This window comes from Oncorhynchus mykiss, chromosome 28 (assembly GCF_057628025.1).
Source record: "Oncorhynchus mykiss isolate SJ-2025 chromosome 28, ASM5762802v1, whole genome shotgun sequence".
Lineage (NCBI taxonomy): Eukaryota > Metazoa > Chordata > Actinopteri > Salmoniformes > Salmonidae > Oncorhynchus > Oncorhynchus mykiss.
The window spans coordinates 36994487-37010125 of NC_143049.1; the positions used below are offsets into that span (position 1 = coordinate 36994487).

Here is a 15639-nt window from a genome sequence, read left to right on the forward strand (position 1 = left end):
TGCTAGTCCGAACTAGGAAACTCTGACATTTTGGACATATTTTTAAAAAAAAATAATAATAATAATTAGGTTTGTAGGCAGACTACACTCATAAGGTGTATTGCCACCACCTACTGTATGAGGTAGTAAAAAACAAACATCCCAAAAAAACAAAAGCTGTTTTGGTTGAAAAAATTCATACTAATTACCAAAAACAAGAAACACTGACCAAAATTCCCTCTAAAAACCTATACTCCTTCAGTTGGATTTTAATGTCTACATGTCCGACTTGCTAACTGGTTGTAGTTATATGCATAATGCCTTCCACTTTCAATGAGTTAGCAAGTCAGAAATGTCAGAGTTCCGAAAATAGTCGCAGAATATTGAGGTTGTGGTGGCAGCTGCAGAGAAGCATTTTGGGTGTGCGAGACTTGACATCAGAAGAGTCACAGGGTGTGTTAAGGGGTGGTGTCCCATCCTTTCAGGTTGTTGGATTGAGGTAGGACTAAAATATTTGAATAGTGGAGTAGGGTGGTGTTATTTGTGTGTGTGAGTGTAGAGACGGTAGGGGTAGTTAAAAAAAACATTCAAGCAAAGTATAAGGTAGTTATACTCCAGTCTAGCAGGTGGCGGTAATGCAGCATTTATTGGATGCCAACCCGCTGTTAAACCTCGTCGAAGAAGAAAAATAGAAGGAAGTGTGTAGAAACAGACGAGCTTCTTACACGAGTTGTAACTCACATTGGAGTGAAATACAGAATTGAAATGTCCACGGCCCAGATTGTACCAGGACAGTTTGATGATGCGGACGAATCAAACAGGTGTCGACAAGTATCCTTTATTTGTAGCCTTTTACTGCTAGTCGTACTTATATCCTTGTTTGTTGTTGCTAGCATGCGTGGCATTGGCATTAACGTTATCTAGCTAGCGTTAGCGACCAACCAAAGGCATATAACTAGTTATAGCTATTTCATTGTTTGAACAACTTATTGGATACGTTTAAAAAATAAAAGAAAAGCGTGTTGAATTTATATTTCACAACATGAGTTTTGACTAAATGATCTAGCTAGCTACTTTAACCAGCTAACTACCACAGCCGGCCGTGATTAGGAGTCCCACAGGCCGGCGCATAATTGGCCGGGTTAGACCGGGGTTGGCCGGTTTGGGCCGGGTTAGGGCGAGGTTGGCGAATTTGTTCTTAACTGACTTGCTTAGTTAAATAAATTAATGAAAACTCTAGGAGAGTTGTGTCCGTGTCCTGTGCCTACTCAAGTGTTAGCTCGTATCCAAAAGGCCGGCAGATGGCGATATTGTTGTACGCAGCCTTGTTTATACACTCATATCCACCGGTGGACCGGTTCGTACATAACATTCTCCATTCAGGTTACAAATTGCGTTGATTTCCTCCCTAACTCAATTTAATGGCGAGAAAACTGGGAAAATATGTATACTTTCCATATGAAACACAATTTCACACAATCATGCGCCAGAATATCGCCATCTGCCGGTCTTTAGGCTGGCTAGCTAGTATGAAACGTTATCTATAAAACAAGGTAGCCCATGTCTCTTTACATTGCATTTAGCATTGCAAATCTAGCAAAGATTAATCAAGGAACGTATGTAATGACTCAAGACAAACAGCACACCGCATGTCATGTATTGCCCCTCTCCCTTTGTTCATGTAGCTAACTAAGTCAATTATTTGTTTTCTTTCTGTCAGTGTTTCAATGTACAAAGCCTGACCACTAGCTATGTTTCTTTTAAATAGTGTTGCCATCACCCAACCAGCTGAGGAGATGCTTGCAATAGAGGGCCAGGTCAGTGGAGTTAGTCTGGAAACACCTTATCATGATTTGCGTGAATATGATGATGAGGAGGAGGAGGAAGAAGAAGAGGAGGATGATGATTGGGACTGGAATGAGACTGGGGACTTGACAAAACGCTACATGGCTAATAGAACAGGAATGAATCACCAGGTAAGTTCAGAACCTCGACATGGATCTCCACATCGTCTTATTCTGGGCCATGTCCCAGGCTGATGTGGAGTTGAGTCCCAGACAGTCCAAAACTGAACTTTATAGACTATCAGCAAATAAATCATTATTTCAAAATGTACATGTACTAGTGGAGTTTGATAATAATCTGCTCCCATAGCAGGAGCCAATATTGGGTATATGAGACAATGAAGCAAATTGATGTCATCTGTTTTTTGTTTTTTTTGCAGGCAAATAAACAAAATCTTAGTAACAAATCACAGAAACTGTCAACCCCAACTGACAAGGCTCTGAGGAAGTTTGAACACAAAATTAATTTAGGTGAGTTCAAGTAGAATTTTTAGTGCTGAGCGATTAACTGAAATTTTGGCAATTTTTCATTTTTAAAACAACTAATTTACTACTGTTCAATTATTTTAATTCAATTTCGTTCTGTTTTCTTTCTGAGCTCAATGAGCACATTTCAGTTTCTCTAGAGATAAATCAAGATCCACCCTGAACTGTGCCATAGTAGGGATTTGTAGTTTCCAACAGGCCAATATTCTACATATTTTAGTGCATAAAACGTGGTAATTAACTACAATGTCCATAATCCATTGCACATCTACTTGTACGGTCTGTTTATTTTACGCCTGCTACTGAAGAGACAAGCTTGCATGATTGTGAGGTCATATATATAGAGAGCAGCAGTTGCTTAGCAACATCTCTACCTGAAATTATGAAAAGGATTGATGGTGTTCAGCATGCCTTGTTTACTACAAAATAGTGATTTTTGTCAGACAGCATAGGCAGTAGCTCTATAGAGATGACTTGGAGTAAAATAATCAAAGGAATCAAGTAATATAAACAAGAACTGAAATATTTTATTAAAGTAATGTGGATAAATTATGGTTAATACTGTCATGGGACTTTTATTCATTGTTTTATTTGGGGTACAGCATTCAACTCAAATAATCGCAAACTGGTATTTTTTTTGATAATCGAACAGGAACCGAACCGACCTCAAAGCACCAATCGCTCAGCACTAAGTATTTTAGCTGTGTAGATGGATAATACAATGTGAGAAGTAACTGTATAGAGCGCTGAATGTGTTTTGTTTTACTGTAGATAAGCTCAACTATGCTGACTCTGTGATCAACAAAGTGACTGTGATGCAGAAACAACAAAATGCTGACACGTATGTAACCTGTCACTGAACATGACATTGCACTGCTTGGAGTAAAGAGTACCTTTTTATTTCTGTTATTGTATAAAAAATAATTTTGTTGGCTGTTGTGGTTACTTCCGCTAGGTTTCGAGTGAAAGACAAATCTGATCGGGCTACAGTTGAGCAGGTGTGCTTTTAAAAATAGTTTTATTCCCGTTGGAGTTTTATAGTGTATATGTGTGTTTTTTTTTTGATAATCTGTGTGTGTATATATATATATATATATATATATATATATATATATATATATATATATATATATATATATATATATATATTGTGTGTGTGTGTATTTATTTATTTTACACATAAATGCATACAATGCCTTTGGGAAGTATTCTGACCCATTGACTTTTTCCACATTTTGTTACGTTAGTCTTATTCAAAAATGGATAAAATCATTTCCCCCATCATCAATCTACACAAAATACCCCATAATGACAAAGTGAAAACAAATATTTTGAATTTTTTTCAAATGTATTAAAATTAACAGATACCTTATTTACATAAGTATTCAGAACCTTTATGAGACTCGAACTTAAGCTCAGGAGCATCCTGTTTCCATTGATCATCCTTGAGCTGTTTATTCAACTTGATTGGAGTCCACCTGTAGTAAATTCAATTGATTGGACACGATTTGGAAAGGCACACGCCTGTCTCTATAAGGTCCCACAGCTGACAGTGCATGTCAGAGCAGAAACTAAGCCATGAGGACGAAGGAATTGTTCGTGGAGCTCCAATACACGATTGTGTCGAGGCACAGATCTGGGGAAGGGTACCAAAAAATGTCTGCAGCATTGAAGGTCCCCAAGAACATAGTGGCCTCCATTATTAAATGGAAGAATTTTGGAACCACCAAGACTCTTAGAGCTGGCCACCCAGCCAAACTGAGCAATCTGGTGAGAAGGGTCTTGGTCAGGGAGGTGACCAATAAGCCAATGGTCACTTTTGACAGAGCTCTAGAGTTCCTCTGTGGAGATGGGATAACCTTCCAGAAGGACAACCATCTCTGCAGGACTCCACCAATCAGGGCTTAATGGTAGAGTGGCCAGACAGAAGCCACTCCTGAGTAAAAGGCACATGACAGCCCGCTTGGAGTTTGCCAAAAGGCACCTAAAGGACTCAGACAATGAGAAACAAGATTCTCTGGTCTGATGAAACCAAGATTGAACTCTTTGACCTGAATGCCAAGCGTCACATATGGAAGAAACCTGGCACCATCCCTACGGTGAAGCATGGTGATGGCAGAAACCATGCTGTGGGAGTGTTGTTCAGCGGTAGGGACTGGGAGACTAGTCAGGATCGAGGCAAAGATGAATGGAGCCAAGTACAGAGAGATCTTTGATGAAAACCTGCTCCAGAGAGCTCAGGACCTCAGACTGGGGTGAAGGTTTACCTTCCAACAGGACAATGACCCTAAGCACACAGCCAAGACAACACAGGAGTGGCTTCGGGACAGGTCTCTGAATGTCCTTGTGTGGCCCAGCCAGACAGAACCTGGACTTGAACACGATCTAATATCTCTGGAGAGACCTGAAAATAGCTGTGCAGCAACTCTCCCTATCCAACCTGACAGAGCTTGAGAGGATCTGCGGAGAAGAATGGTAGAAACTCCCCAAATACATGTGTCGAGCTTGTAGCGTCATACCCAAGAAGACTGTTTTTTTATTTTTAGTAAATTAGTAAACATTTCTTAACCGGTTTTTGTTTTGTAATTATGGGGTATTGTGTGTAGATTGATGCAGGGAAAAAAACAATTGAATCAATAGTACTAAATCAGAGTTGAAAGTGACGTTATTTTATGTGGTAATGGCATTCTGTTTGGATTTCATACCTGATGTCAGTGTTAGCGTAAGCCTGAGTAACAGAAAATCAACAGTGAATTGATTTCCTTATTGTTTGTTTGAAAGGTGTTGGATCCGCGGACACGAATGATTCTGTTTAAGATGCTCAGCCGGGGTGTCATTTCAGAGATCAATGGATGTATCAGCACAGGCAAAGAGGCAAGTTGATCCCACAACGTCATGAGGCAAATGTATCCACCACTGTGGAACACTTGGGCCTCCCCCGAGTAGCGCCGCAGTCTAAGGCACTGCATCTCATTGCCAGAGGCATCACTACAGACCCTGGTTCGATCCCGGGCTGTATCACAACCCGGCCGTGATCAGGAGTCCCCATAGGGCGGCGCACAATTGGCCCAGTGTCGTCAGGGTTCGGCCGGGGTAGGCCGTCATTGTAAATAAGAATTTGTTCTTAACTGACTTGCCTAGTTGTTATATTTAAAAAAAACAATTGTGGGCAACTTATCGTCCTACGAATGGCATATTCAGTTTCATTATTTCAAAGTGCTTTTTACCAACAGGCAAATGTTTACCACGCAACCACTGCCAATGGTGAGAGCAGAGCCATCAAGATCTACAAGACCTCCATCTTACTGTTCAAGGACCGTGACAAATATGTTAGTGGAGAATTCAGGTGAACAGCATTTCCTGGCTTGTCTAAGATGGTGTTATAAAACCAAGACCTTTAAGTAACCGTATTTCAGAAGGGGTTGATGTGGAACTAACTATTTGGTGCAGTCTGTTGTGTACCGTAGGAATGGGCTTTTGAAAGATTCTGTGTTGGATATACTCGCATTGAAAAATATTTGAGTACTCGCATGTTAGCGTTTTTTAATGTGAAATAGGGCTGAAAGAGATTTAAAAAAATATTTTTTTACTGCACTTTACCTACTCTAGAAACAAACGCATATTAGTTGATTTTGTTAGTGCTTAGAAATGTAACCTGCTAAATAATTGCAATTTTATATTGAGTACCTGCATGCGATTATTAATCCAATATAAACTAATCGAGTACTCACGCCCATCCCTAGCGTACAGTAGACTTGGATTGCATCAGCCATGTTTAAAGCTGATGAAGTCTGTCGTCTGCCCTCCAGGTTCCGCCATGGCTACTGTAAAGGAAACCCCAGGAAGATGGTGCGAACCTGGGCCGAGAAGGAGATGAGAAACCTCATCAGGTGAGCATCCCCAAGATGAGCCATGGAAAAAGTAACCTTGGTTACGCTTTATTTTACTCCCGGTTTAAGGTGGTATTTACCCCTTTACACTCATACCCGTATACTGGTTGCAAATTGCAGATTTGGGCAATGATAAGCGCCTAAATCGGAACGCAGTGGCTGTACAGTAACATGCAATACATGACGTCATAGCTCAGACTGCTCTTCACAGCTCTGTATGGGTTTTGACTGACGAGACGATCTGAACATGAGCATTGCACGCGACAAGAAGTTGCGCCCGTCCCTCCCGTAATAATTGGGCAACTTTTGCAAATGGTTTGTCTGAGTGAGAGAAATGCTGTAAATTAAGAGAACTTTATGTATTTTGAAAGATTATTTTATTTTTATGCATATGGACTTTCTGTCATCTTTTATTCCAGCTCATGAAACATGGGATCAACACTTATTTTATTTTTACATGTTGATTCTATATTGTTGTTCAATATACTTAGGAAAAATGCACACTTTGGAGAGGTGTGTGTGTGTGTGTGTGTCCACTTGGAGACACCAGTTAGTCCTCTGCCTCAACCTCTTGTCATTCTCTTATGTTGCACCTACAACACATTGTCCAGGAATATTGTCATCATGTTACTCAAAGTATCCAGAGGATTTTCAGATGTCGTTAATGTGGCAGTGAATGTAAAATACAGATCAAATCAACAGTGTAATGTTTGGATTCAGTCTCGTCAACATGTCCTCAAATTTGGTCTAATCATTTTTCCATAATCGCCAAACTGTTTTAATTGCTACCGTGCTTATGCATGTACTTTTCATCTTCCTTCTGTAAGAAACATTTCAAGTTAGTGTAAATGGTTAAGAACCGATACCAGATACCTTCTGGAACGTCAAATAATTCAACATTATTGGGTTAACTACCTGGCACCGTTGGGTTGACTACCTGGCACCGTTGGGTTGACTACCTGGCACCGTTGGGGTGACTACCTGGCACCGTTGGGGTGACTACCTGGCACCGTTGGGGTGACTACCTGGCGCCGTTGGGTAGACTACCTGGCGCCGTTGGGGTGACTACCTGGCGCCGTTGGGGTGACTACCTGGCGCCGTTGGGGTGACTACCTGGCGCCGTTGGGGTGACTACCTGGCGCCGTTGGGGTGACTACCTGGCGCCGTTGGGGTGACTACCTGGCGCCGTTGGGGTGACTACCTGGCGCCGTTGGGGTGACTACCTGGCGCCGTTGGGGTGACTACCTGGCGCCGTTGGGGTGACTACCTGGCGCCGTTGGGTACAAGCCTACGCTTGTGTCAATGAATCACCTTTGACCCTAAATTCACTAGTTTTAATTAATTTTGAAAACTGACTGAAAAGGGGAGGGACTACTTGGACTGTCCAATAAGAAACGCTGGTTTTCCGTTTCACTTGCAACACTCTGTGGTGTGCCCGAAAGAATACGACCCTGCGTTTTTGCTTGTCTCTTCGTACTGCCTGTCTCCAGGTTGCAGACGGCAGGCATCCCGAGTCCGGAGCCAATCATGCTGCGTAGCCACGTGCTCCTCATGAGTTTCATCGGCAAGGATGACATGTAAGTATGATCAGGCTTCGTTTCTGTTTTGACATGTCAATATTATATACCGGTTACAATGTCTGGCTTAAAGGTTGTTTCCTAGTTCTATGTGTAAGTTCTGGTTTTATCTAGCCTGTGCGTAGTGAAGCTGTGGTCCAAATCAATTCTCTCAAAAAGGACAAACAATTCACTTATTCAACTGTTGTCATTGCTAATGTGATGATTTGAGAGCAAACAAGTTTAATAGGGGGTTTTGTTCTGTAACTTCTGGTAACTACTGTTAAGGCTGTTATGTTTTTCTATACTTTAACTATGTCAATGTTGAACGCTGTTGTTTTTGCTGCTGTGTTATCGCAGTGTGTGTGGTGTTTGAGATGCATTCTACGCAGGTCTGCACACACATCTACGTTTACTATATAGCAAACTGATAAACGTGGATGCTTCTCCTGGCTTTGAAGATCTGTTTTAATCTGTATCTCTGGTCCCAGGCCTGCTCCTCTGTTGAAGAACGCTTCCCTGTCCGAGTCCAAAGCACGCGAGCTGTATCTCCAGGTGATACACAACATGAGGGTTATGTACCAGGAGGCCCGGCTGGTCCATTCAGACCTCAGTGAGTTCAACATGCTGTAAGTTCTTGTTATCTGATGCACGTGTGTGTGTGTGAACTACGCTTAATAGTTATATTCATAAGGCATTTCTTCTTCGTGAGATATTCATAGAGAATCAATGGTGTTGTATTGTACATTGAAATTACCATTTTGAATTGAACAACAGGAAATATTACTGATTGTGCCTTTAAGTAAAAACACTTCCATTGGTGCAATTATGGAAGATACTGGGGTTGACTAAATTGATGCATTCAATTGTTTATATATATATATATATATATATATATATATATATATATATATATATATATATATATATATATATATTTTCAATTATTGCTTATCTTTCAAGGTACAACGACGGTGACGCCTACATCATCGACGTGTCCCAGTCTGTGGAGCACGACCACCCCCACGCTCTCGAGTTCCTGCGCAAAGACTGTACCAATGTCAATGGTACGTGTGGCCCAGGCCCGTATTCACACAGTCGCTAGAGAAAGAGTTCTGATACCGGATCAGTTTAGCCTTTCACCATCATAATACATATGACCCAGGGGGGGGGGGGGGGGGACCTGATCCTAGATCAGCGCTCTGTGACGTTGTCAACCAACCACAGCCTTAATGCTTGTGGGTAATATAATATTGCATTTCTAAAGCACAGATGGTTTCTATTATTATTTGACAAAGCGTTCTAATATTCTAAAAGGTTTTTCGAAACAAAACATGTATGAAAGTTCTGTTTTGTTTAATATCGTCAAATGTAGCTACATTTCATCTGAGATTGCCGTAACTCCAACCCGACATGCACGTAATATGTGAAACACAGAGGTTAATGTAGACAAGAGGTTATAGGACAAGAGGCAGTGCATATACTAGGAGTGTCCCGTGCCTATGGTTTCTGTTGGAAGTATGAGGCTCTGAGTTTGGATAAAAGGCTCGATGAGATTTGGTCCCGTGTCCCTCAGACTTTTTCCTGAAGAGAGGTGTAGCGGCGATGACTTTGCGCGAGCTCTTTGAGTTCGTCACCGATCCCTCCATCACCAGCAGCAACATCAACCTCTACTTGGAAAAGGTAGGGGGGGGGGGGGGGGATGTTTCATTTGATGTGAAGTTTACTTATCTACACGATTGAATCATAACCGTATGCAGTTTTTTTATTTTTTTGTATTTGTTTTGTCAAGTGAAAAAGTTGCACTGTGGGATGCTCCGTGCGTTTCTGTACACGCTCAGTACTCAGCGAGCATGGCCGTTTGATATGCCTGTGTTCATGGTGGCTCTCTTTTCTTTGTAGGCGATGGACATTGCTTCCGAGAGGACGGCAGAGGAGAGGTCCAATCAGGATAGTGTGAATGAGGAGGTAAAGTCTTTATTATTTTTTAGATCTGATAACCATGAAGGTGAAATGTTTTTTTTTGGGTTCCTCCACGATATTCTGACGTTCTCTCTGTTTTGGTTTATGGTTGAACTGTGACAGGTGTTTAAGAACGCGTACATCCCACGCACACTTACAGAAGTGAGCCACTACGAACGTGACGTGGACGCCATGACAAACATGAAAGACGACGAGTCCTCGCACAACATGCAGAATGACAACGTGAGTTGAGTAAAACCCTGAAGTCACCGCTCAAACACACCATTCTGACACCAAAGTAGTCGACAACCCCCTAACTCATGGTTCACTTTACAGGTTTCTCTACTTCCTGATATTTATTGTTACTTTTTTTTCAGTAGCAATGTGATTGAGCCAACCCCTACACTGGGATTTATTAATCTGGCTCTTCTGTATTAATGCCTGTGATCTCTTTGATATAGATCCTCTACCAGACAGTGACGGGCCTGAAGAAGGATCTGTCTGGAGTTCAGACAGTAAGTCAAACTCAATGCCACCCTTTTCCCATGTGAATTGGCAGCAAAGGTTGCGTGTCAATTAAAGAGAGGTTGATATTTTTTTTATAGAGGTGTGGCTTTCTGTGGCGACTGTCAACTGAAATAAACAAGATTTTAATAATGGCTTCTAATTGAGAATAAAGTCATGTGTGGTTGTGAATATTTTTACCATGACCCTGCATGAGTTGAGGAATGGTAAGTAGTATGATTGTTTATTGACTGTTGTAAATGTTTAATTGTTGACTGTTATTTCGTCCCTCCATTTGTAGGTACCTGCCCTGCTCCAGGACTGTGATGTAGAGGAGAGCTCAAGTTCAGAGGATGAAGATGAGGATGGTGGCAAACAGGAGTCTGTGGGAGAGGAGTCTCAGATTGACAAGAAGGTATGTTTCTATTAAAACTGTGTGAAGGTGAATTTGTCAAGTAATCTTGCGATATTTAACTGCTATCAGCAGATTTAAAAAACAAACATCTTATTGCATTGGAGGTATGAATAAAAAAATAAGGAAATTACACAATTGACCACCAGAGGGAGTGAGCACCTTGTGGTTATTGTAACCCTGTAACTGTGCCCACTACTTTTAGGTTATTACATGGCCTAGACAAAACTAAATCTGGAGCATGTTCTGCAAATATCACAAACTATTTAGATTTCTTTCAGTCTGAATTTAAGTCACCTAAAATTACATCAATGCTTTAATCTAACATTCTATACCCAAACCTGTTTCTGCATTTCTTAGGAGATGAAGAAACTGGCCAAGGAGGCCCAGAGGGAAAAGAGAAAAAACAAAACACCGAAACACGTGAAGAAGAGAAAGGAGAGGGTTTCAAAGATGAAGAAAGGCAAATGAGTGGACCCAGTAATCAAGAATACACCAGACCTAAACATGAACTTTTATCCCAGTGACTTCATGAACTGATGTAAACCTCCGTGCTCAACACACACAGGCCTTCAGTAACACTGTAGTGAAACTGGTGAACAGTTGTGCAGTATTAGGCCACACTAACAGACAGTGAAAAAATATGACATGTTTATTATATAAGAAGTATGTGGGCAAAATATTGTTGACCATGTCAGGTGTTATGCACAATGCTTTAGTGTTTTATGATAATCGCTATAGAAAAGCAGTTCAATTAAATGTAAAAAAAAATATCTAAATGAAGTTGTACTTTACCTTGAAACATTTTACCAACGAGGTTTCAAGGCTCTTCTATGTACAGTTACTGCAACAGTTTGCAGGGCAGGTGCTCCTAATGGTCTGTACTAAAGCTAGTCATTTAGAAGCCAAAATAACCACATGAAAATTGTGGCTTGCAGCTAGCCAGTCCTCACATTGTATAGGGATGGAAATAATTAAACATTATTTACCATGAAATACTTCATTTCACTTTACTGATTTTATTGTCCCCATAGGGAAAATGTATTTTTTTTCTGGAAACCAATTGCCTGCATTTGAATCCAAGACGTTATTTTATTTAACCAGGTAGGCCGGTTGAGAACAAGTTCTCATTTACAACTGCGACTTGGCCAAGATAAAGCAAAGCAGTTCGACACAAACAACAGTTACACATGGAATAAAAAAAAGAGTCAATACCACAATAGAAGATAAGTCTATATACAGTGTGTGCAAATGAGGTAAGGCAATAAATAGGCCATAGTGGCAAAATAATGACAATTTAGCAATTAAACACTGGAATGATGTGCAGAATGAATGTGCAAGTAGAGATACTGGGGTGCAAAGGAGCAAAAAAAGAAATAACAGTATGGAGATGAGGTATTTGGATGGGATATTTACAGATGCAGTGATCTGTAACCTGCTCTGACAGCTGGTACTTAAAGCTAGTGAGGGAGATATGAGTCTCCACCTTCAGTGATTTTTTGCAATTTGTTCCAGTCATTGGCAGCAGAGAACTGGAAAGAAAGGTGTCCAAAAGAGGAATTGGCTTTGGGTGTGACCAGTGAAATATACCTGCTGGAGCGCGTGCTGCTATGGTGACCAGTGAGCTGAGATAAGGCGGGGCTTTACCTAGCAAAGACTTATAGATTACCTGGAGCCAGTGGGTTTGGCGACGAATATGAAGCGAGGGCCAGCCATCGAGAGCATACAGGTTGCAGTGGTGGGTAGTATATGGGGCTTTGGTGACAAAACGGATGGCACTGTGATAGACTGCATCCAATTTGCTGAGTAGTACTGGAGGCTATTTTGTAAATGACATCGCCGAAGTCAAGGATCGGTAGGATAGTCAGTTTTACGAGGGTATGTTTGGCAGCATGAGTGAAGGATGCTTTGTTGCGAAATAGGAAGCCGATTCTAGATTTAATTTTGGATTGGAGATGTTTTATGTGCGTCTGGAAGGAGAGTTAAGTCTAGCCAGACACCCAGGTATTTGTAGTTGTCCACATATTCTAAGTCAGAACCGCCAGAGTAGTGATGCTGGATGGACGGGCAGGTGCTGGTAGCGATCGGTTGAAGAGCATGCATTTAGTTTTACTTGCATTTAAGAGCAGTTGGAGGCCACGGAAAGAGTGTTGTATGGCATTGAAGCTCGTCTGGAGGTTAGGTAACAGTGTCCAAAGAAGGGCCAGAAGTATACAGAATAGTGTCGTCTGCGTAGAGGTGGATCAGAGAAGCACCAGCAGCAAGAGCAACATCATTGATGTACACAGAGAAGAGAGTCGGCCCGAGAATTGAACCCTGTGGCACCCCCATAGAGACTGCCAGAGGTCCGAACAACAGGCCCTCCGATTTGACACACTGAACTCTGTCTGAAAAGTAGTTGGTGAACCAGGCGAGGCAGTCATTTGAGAAACCAAGGCTGTTGAGTCTGCCGATAAGAATGTGGTGAGTGACAGTCGAAAGCCTTGTCCAGGTCGATGAAGACGGCTGCACAGTAATATCTCTTATCGATGGAGGTCATGATATCGTTAAGGACCTTGAGCGTGGCTGAGGTGCACCCATGACCAGCTCGGAGAGATTCGAAATGGTCGGTGACCTGTTTGTTATAACTTGGCTTTCAATAGGATAGATATAGGTCTGTAGTAGTTTAGGTCTAGAGTGTCTCCCCCTTTGAAGACGGGGATGACCGCAGCAGCTTTCCAATCTTTGGGGATCTCAGACGATACGAAAGAGAAGTTGAACAGGCTAGTAATAGGGGTCGCAACAATTTCGGCTGATAATTTTAGAGAGGGTCCAGATTGTCTAGCCCAGCGGGTTTGTAGGGGTCCAGATTTTGCAGCTCCTTCAGAACATCAGCTATCTGGATTTGGGTGAAGGAGAAATGGGGGAGGCTTGGGCAAATTGCTGTGGGGGGTGCAGGGCTGTTGACCAGGGTAGGGGTGGCCAGGTGGAAAGCATGGCCAGCCATAGAAAAATGCTTTTTGAAATTCTCAACTATTGTGGATTTATCGGTGGTGACAGTGTTTCCTAGCCTCAGTGCAGTGGGCAGCTGGGAGGAGGTGCTCTTATTCTCCGTGGACTTTACAGTGTCCCAGAACTTTATGGAGTTTGTGCTACAGGATGCAAATTTCTGTTTGAAAAAGCTAGCCTTAGCTTTCCTACTGCCTGTGTATATTGGTTCCTAACTTCCCTGAAAAGTTGCATATCGCAGGGGCTATTCGATGCTTAACCATTGTGGGGTGTCGCCAATGCTTCGAGCAATTACTTTTGCGCAGACAAACCGTTGTGTAAAATGTATTTGTTTCGAGCTGTGAAAATGTATTTGCCCCTTTTCTGATTTCTCTTTTTGATACTGAATGTTAACCGATCTTCAAGCAAAACCTGCTATTAGATAAAGGGAAGCTGAGTTTATAAATTATACTAATTTGAAGTTATGTAACACCTAATTCCCCTGTGTGGAAAAAGTAATTGCCCCCTTACACTGAGTTTTTTTTACATTTATTTAACATTTTTAACTAGGCAAGTCAGTTAACAAATTCTTACTTACAATGACTGCCTAGAAACAGTGGGTTGACTGCCTTGTTCAGGGGCAGAACAACAAATGTTTTACCTTGTCAGCTCGAGGATTGGATCTAGCAACCTTTCGGTTACTGGCCGAACGTTCTAACCACTAGGCTACCTGCCGTCATTAACTGCCACCAAAAGCTTCCAGTAGTTGTCGATTGGTCTCTCACATCGCTGTGGAGGAATTTTGGCCCATTCTCCAATGCAGAACTGCTTTAACTCAGTGACATTTTGGGAGTTTTCAAGCATGAACCACTCCTTTCAAGGTCTGCCACATCTCAAAACTTCAAATTGGTTGCTTTTTAACAATTTTCATGTATACTTGTTTTGCTGCATGACTCAGCTGCGCTTCAGCTCACAGACGAATGGCCTGACATTCTCCTGTAGAATTCTGATACAGAGCAGAATTCATGGTTCCTTCTATTAAGGCAAGTCATCCAGGTCCAGCAAACCATCACACTTTCACCACCATGGTACGAGGTTCTTTCTGTAGAAAGCAGTAATTGGTTTTCGCTGGACATAATGGAACCCATCTCATCCAAAAAGTTGACTTAAGTTTGACATAAAGCACGTAGATAATCATCAAGACTCTAGGGACAGACGAGTAAAAAGTATAACTTTTTGGACGACAGCTCCCATTAGGCCACCTCCACTATGTACTGGTGACACCAGGCCACTTCCACCATGTACACTTGTCCCCTGTATTTCCTGTTTGGGAGTAGTTGGTAAGGCGTACCAACATCCTGTGTGACCCCTTCACCTCCAGTCCTTGTGGTATTTCACCTATCAATATGAGGAAAGAACTTTTAACCAAGGTTAATTGAATTTGGAAAATGTATAATTTGAAACTATTTTAAATATGAAAGTCAGATCTAAATATGCACTTTAATTCAGGGAACACTGTCTAAACATTTGTTTTATGATTTCCTTATGTAGACAAAAGTAAGTAAAGCTCTTTAAAATTGAGTCAACCTTATTGATTAAAATGGTCTGTTCGTCAGCACCTCAGGCTAAAATGTTTCTCAACACTGTTACATGCAGCTCTGTCTCCGAACGAGTACCACCGTATGAGTCATAATGCCTAGCGATAAAACAATGGTTCCAATCGTTTTTCCACCATTAATATCCCCCACCGGGAAAAATGAGAAACACTTCAAATAAAGGACTGTGTTGTGTACGCTTACCCTGGCGTGACGTTTTTGATACCTGTAAATCTCTCCCGGACAAGGTGAATTAATATGTTTATTGTTTATTAAACGCTAATACGGCTATCGCATAGTCAAATGCCATGATAACCTGGACAAGACTGCCACAGAGGAAAAAGTACATCTCTCTAGTTCTTGCAACGTTACCTAAATGTCGTAATAAATAAATTGGCTACATTTCTTAAATATTGATAATTCTGTGAACTGTCTTGTGAAAGT

General features: G+C 41.5%; 1 protein-coding gene across 1 annotated transcript; it reads left to right on the forward strand.

The window, feature by feature from the left end:
• Nucleotides 1–600: 600 nt before the first annotated feature.
• riok1 (RIO kinase 1 (yeast)) lies at nucleotides 601–11629 on the forward strand. Its single transcript, XM_036966583.2, has 17 exons — nucleotides 601–800; nucleotides 1748–1955; nucleotides 2204–2294; nucleotides 3081–3150; nucleotides 3265–3307; nucleotides 5091–5183; nucleotides 5543–5655; nucleotides 6119–6199; nucleotides 7690–7776; nucleotides 8247–8384; nucleotides 8719–8822; nucleotides 9332–9438; nucleotides 9658–9723; nucleotides 9841–9960; nucleotides 10179–10232; nucleotides 10523–10636; nucleotides 10994–11629. Exons 1-17 carry the CDS (start codon nucleotides 745–747, stop codon nucleotides 11102–11104), a joined length of 1656 nt encoding a protein of 551 aa, XP_036822478.2. The 5' UTR covers nucleotides 601–744; the 3' UTR covers nucleotides 11105–11629.
• The last annotated feature ends 4010 nt before the right edge of the window (nucleotides 11630–15639 follow it).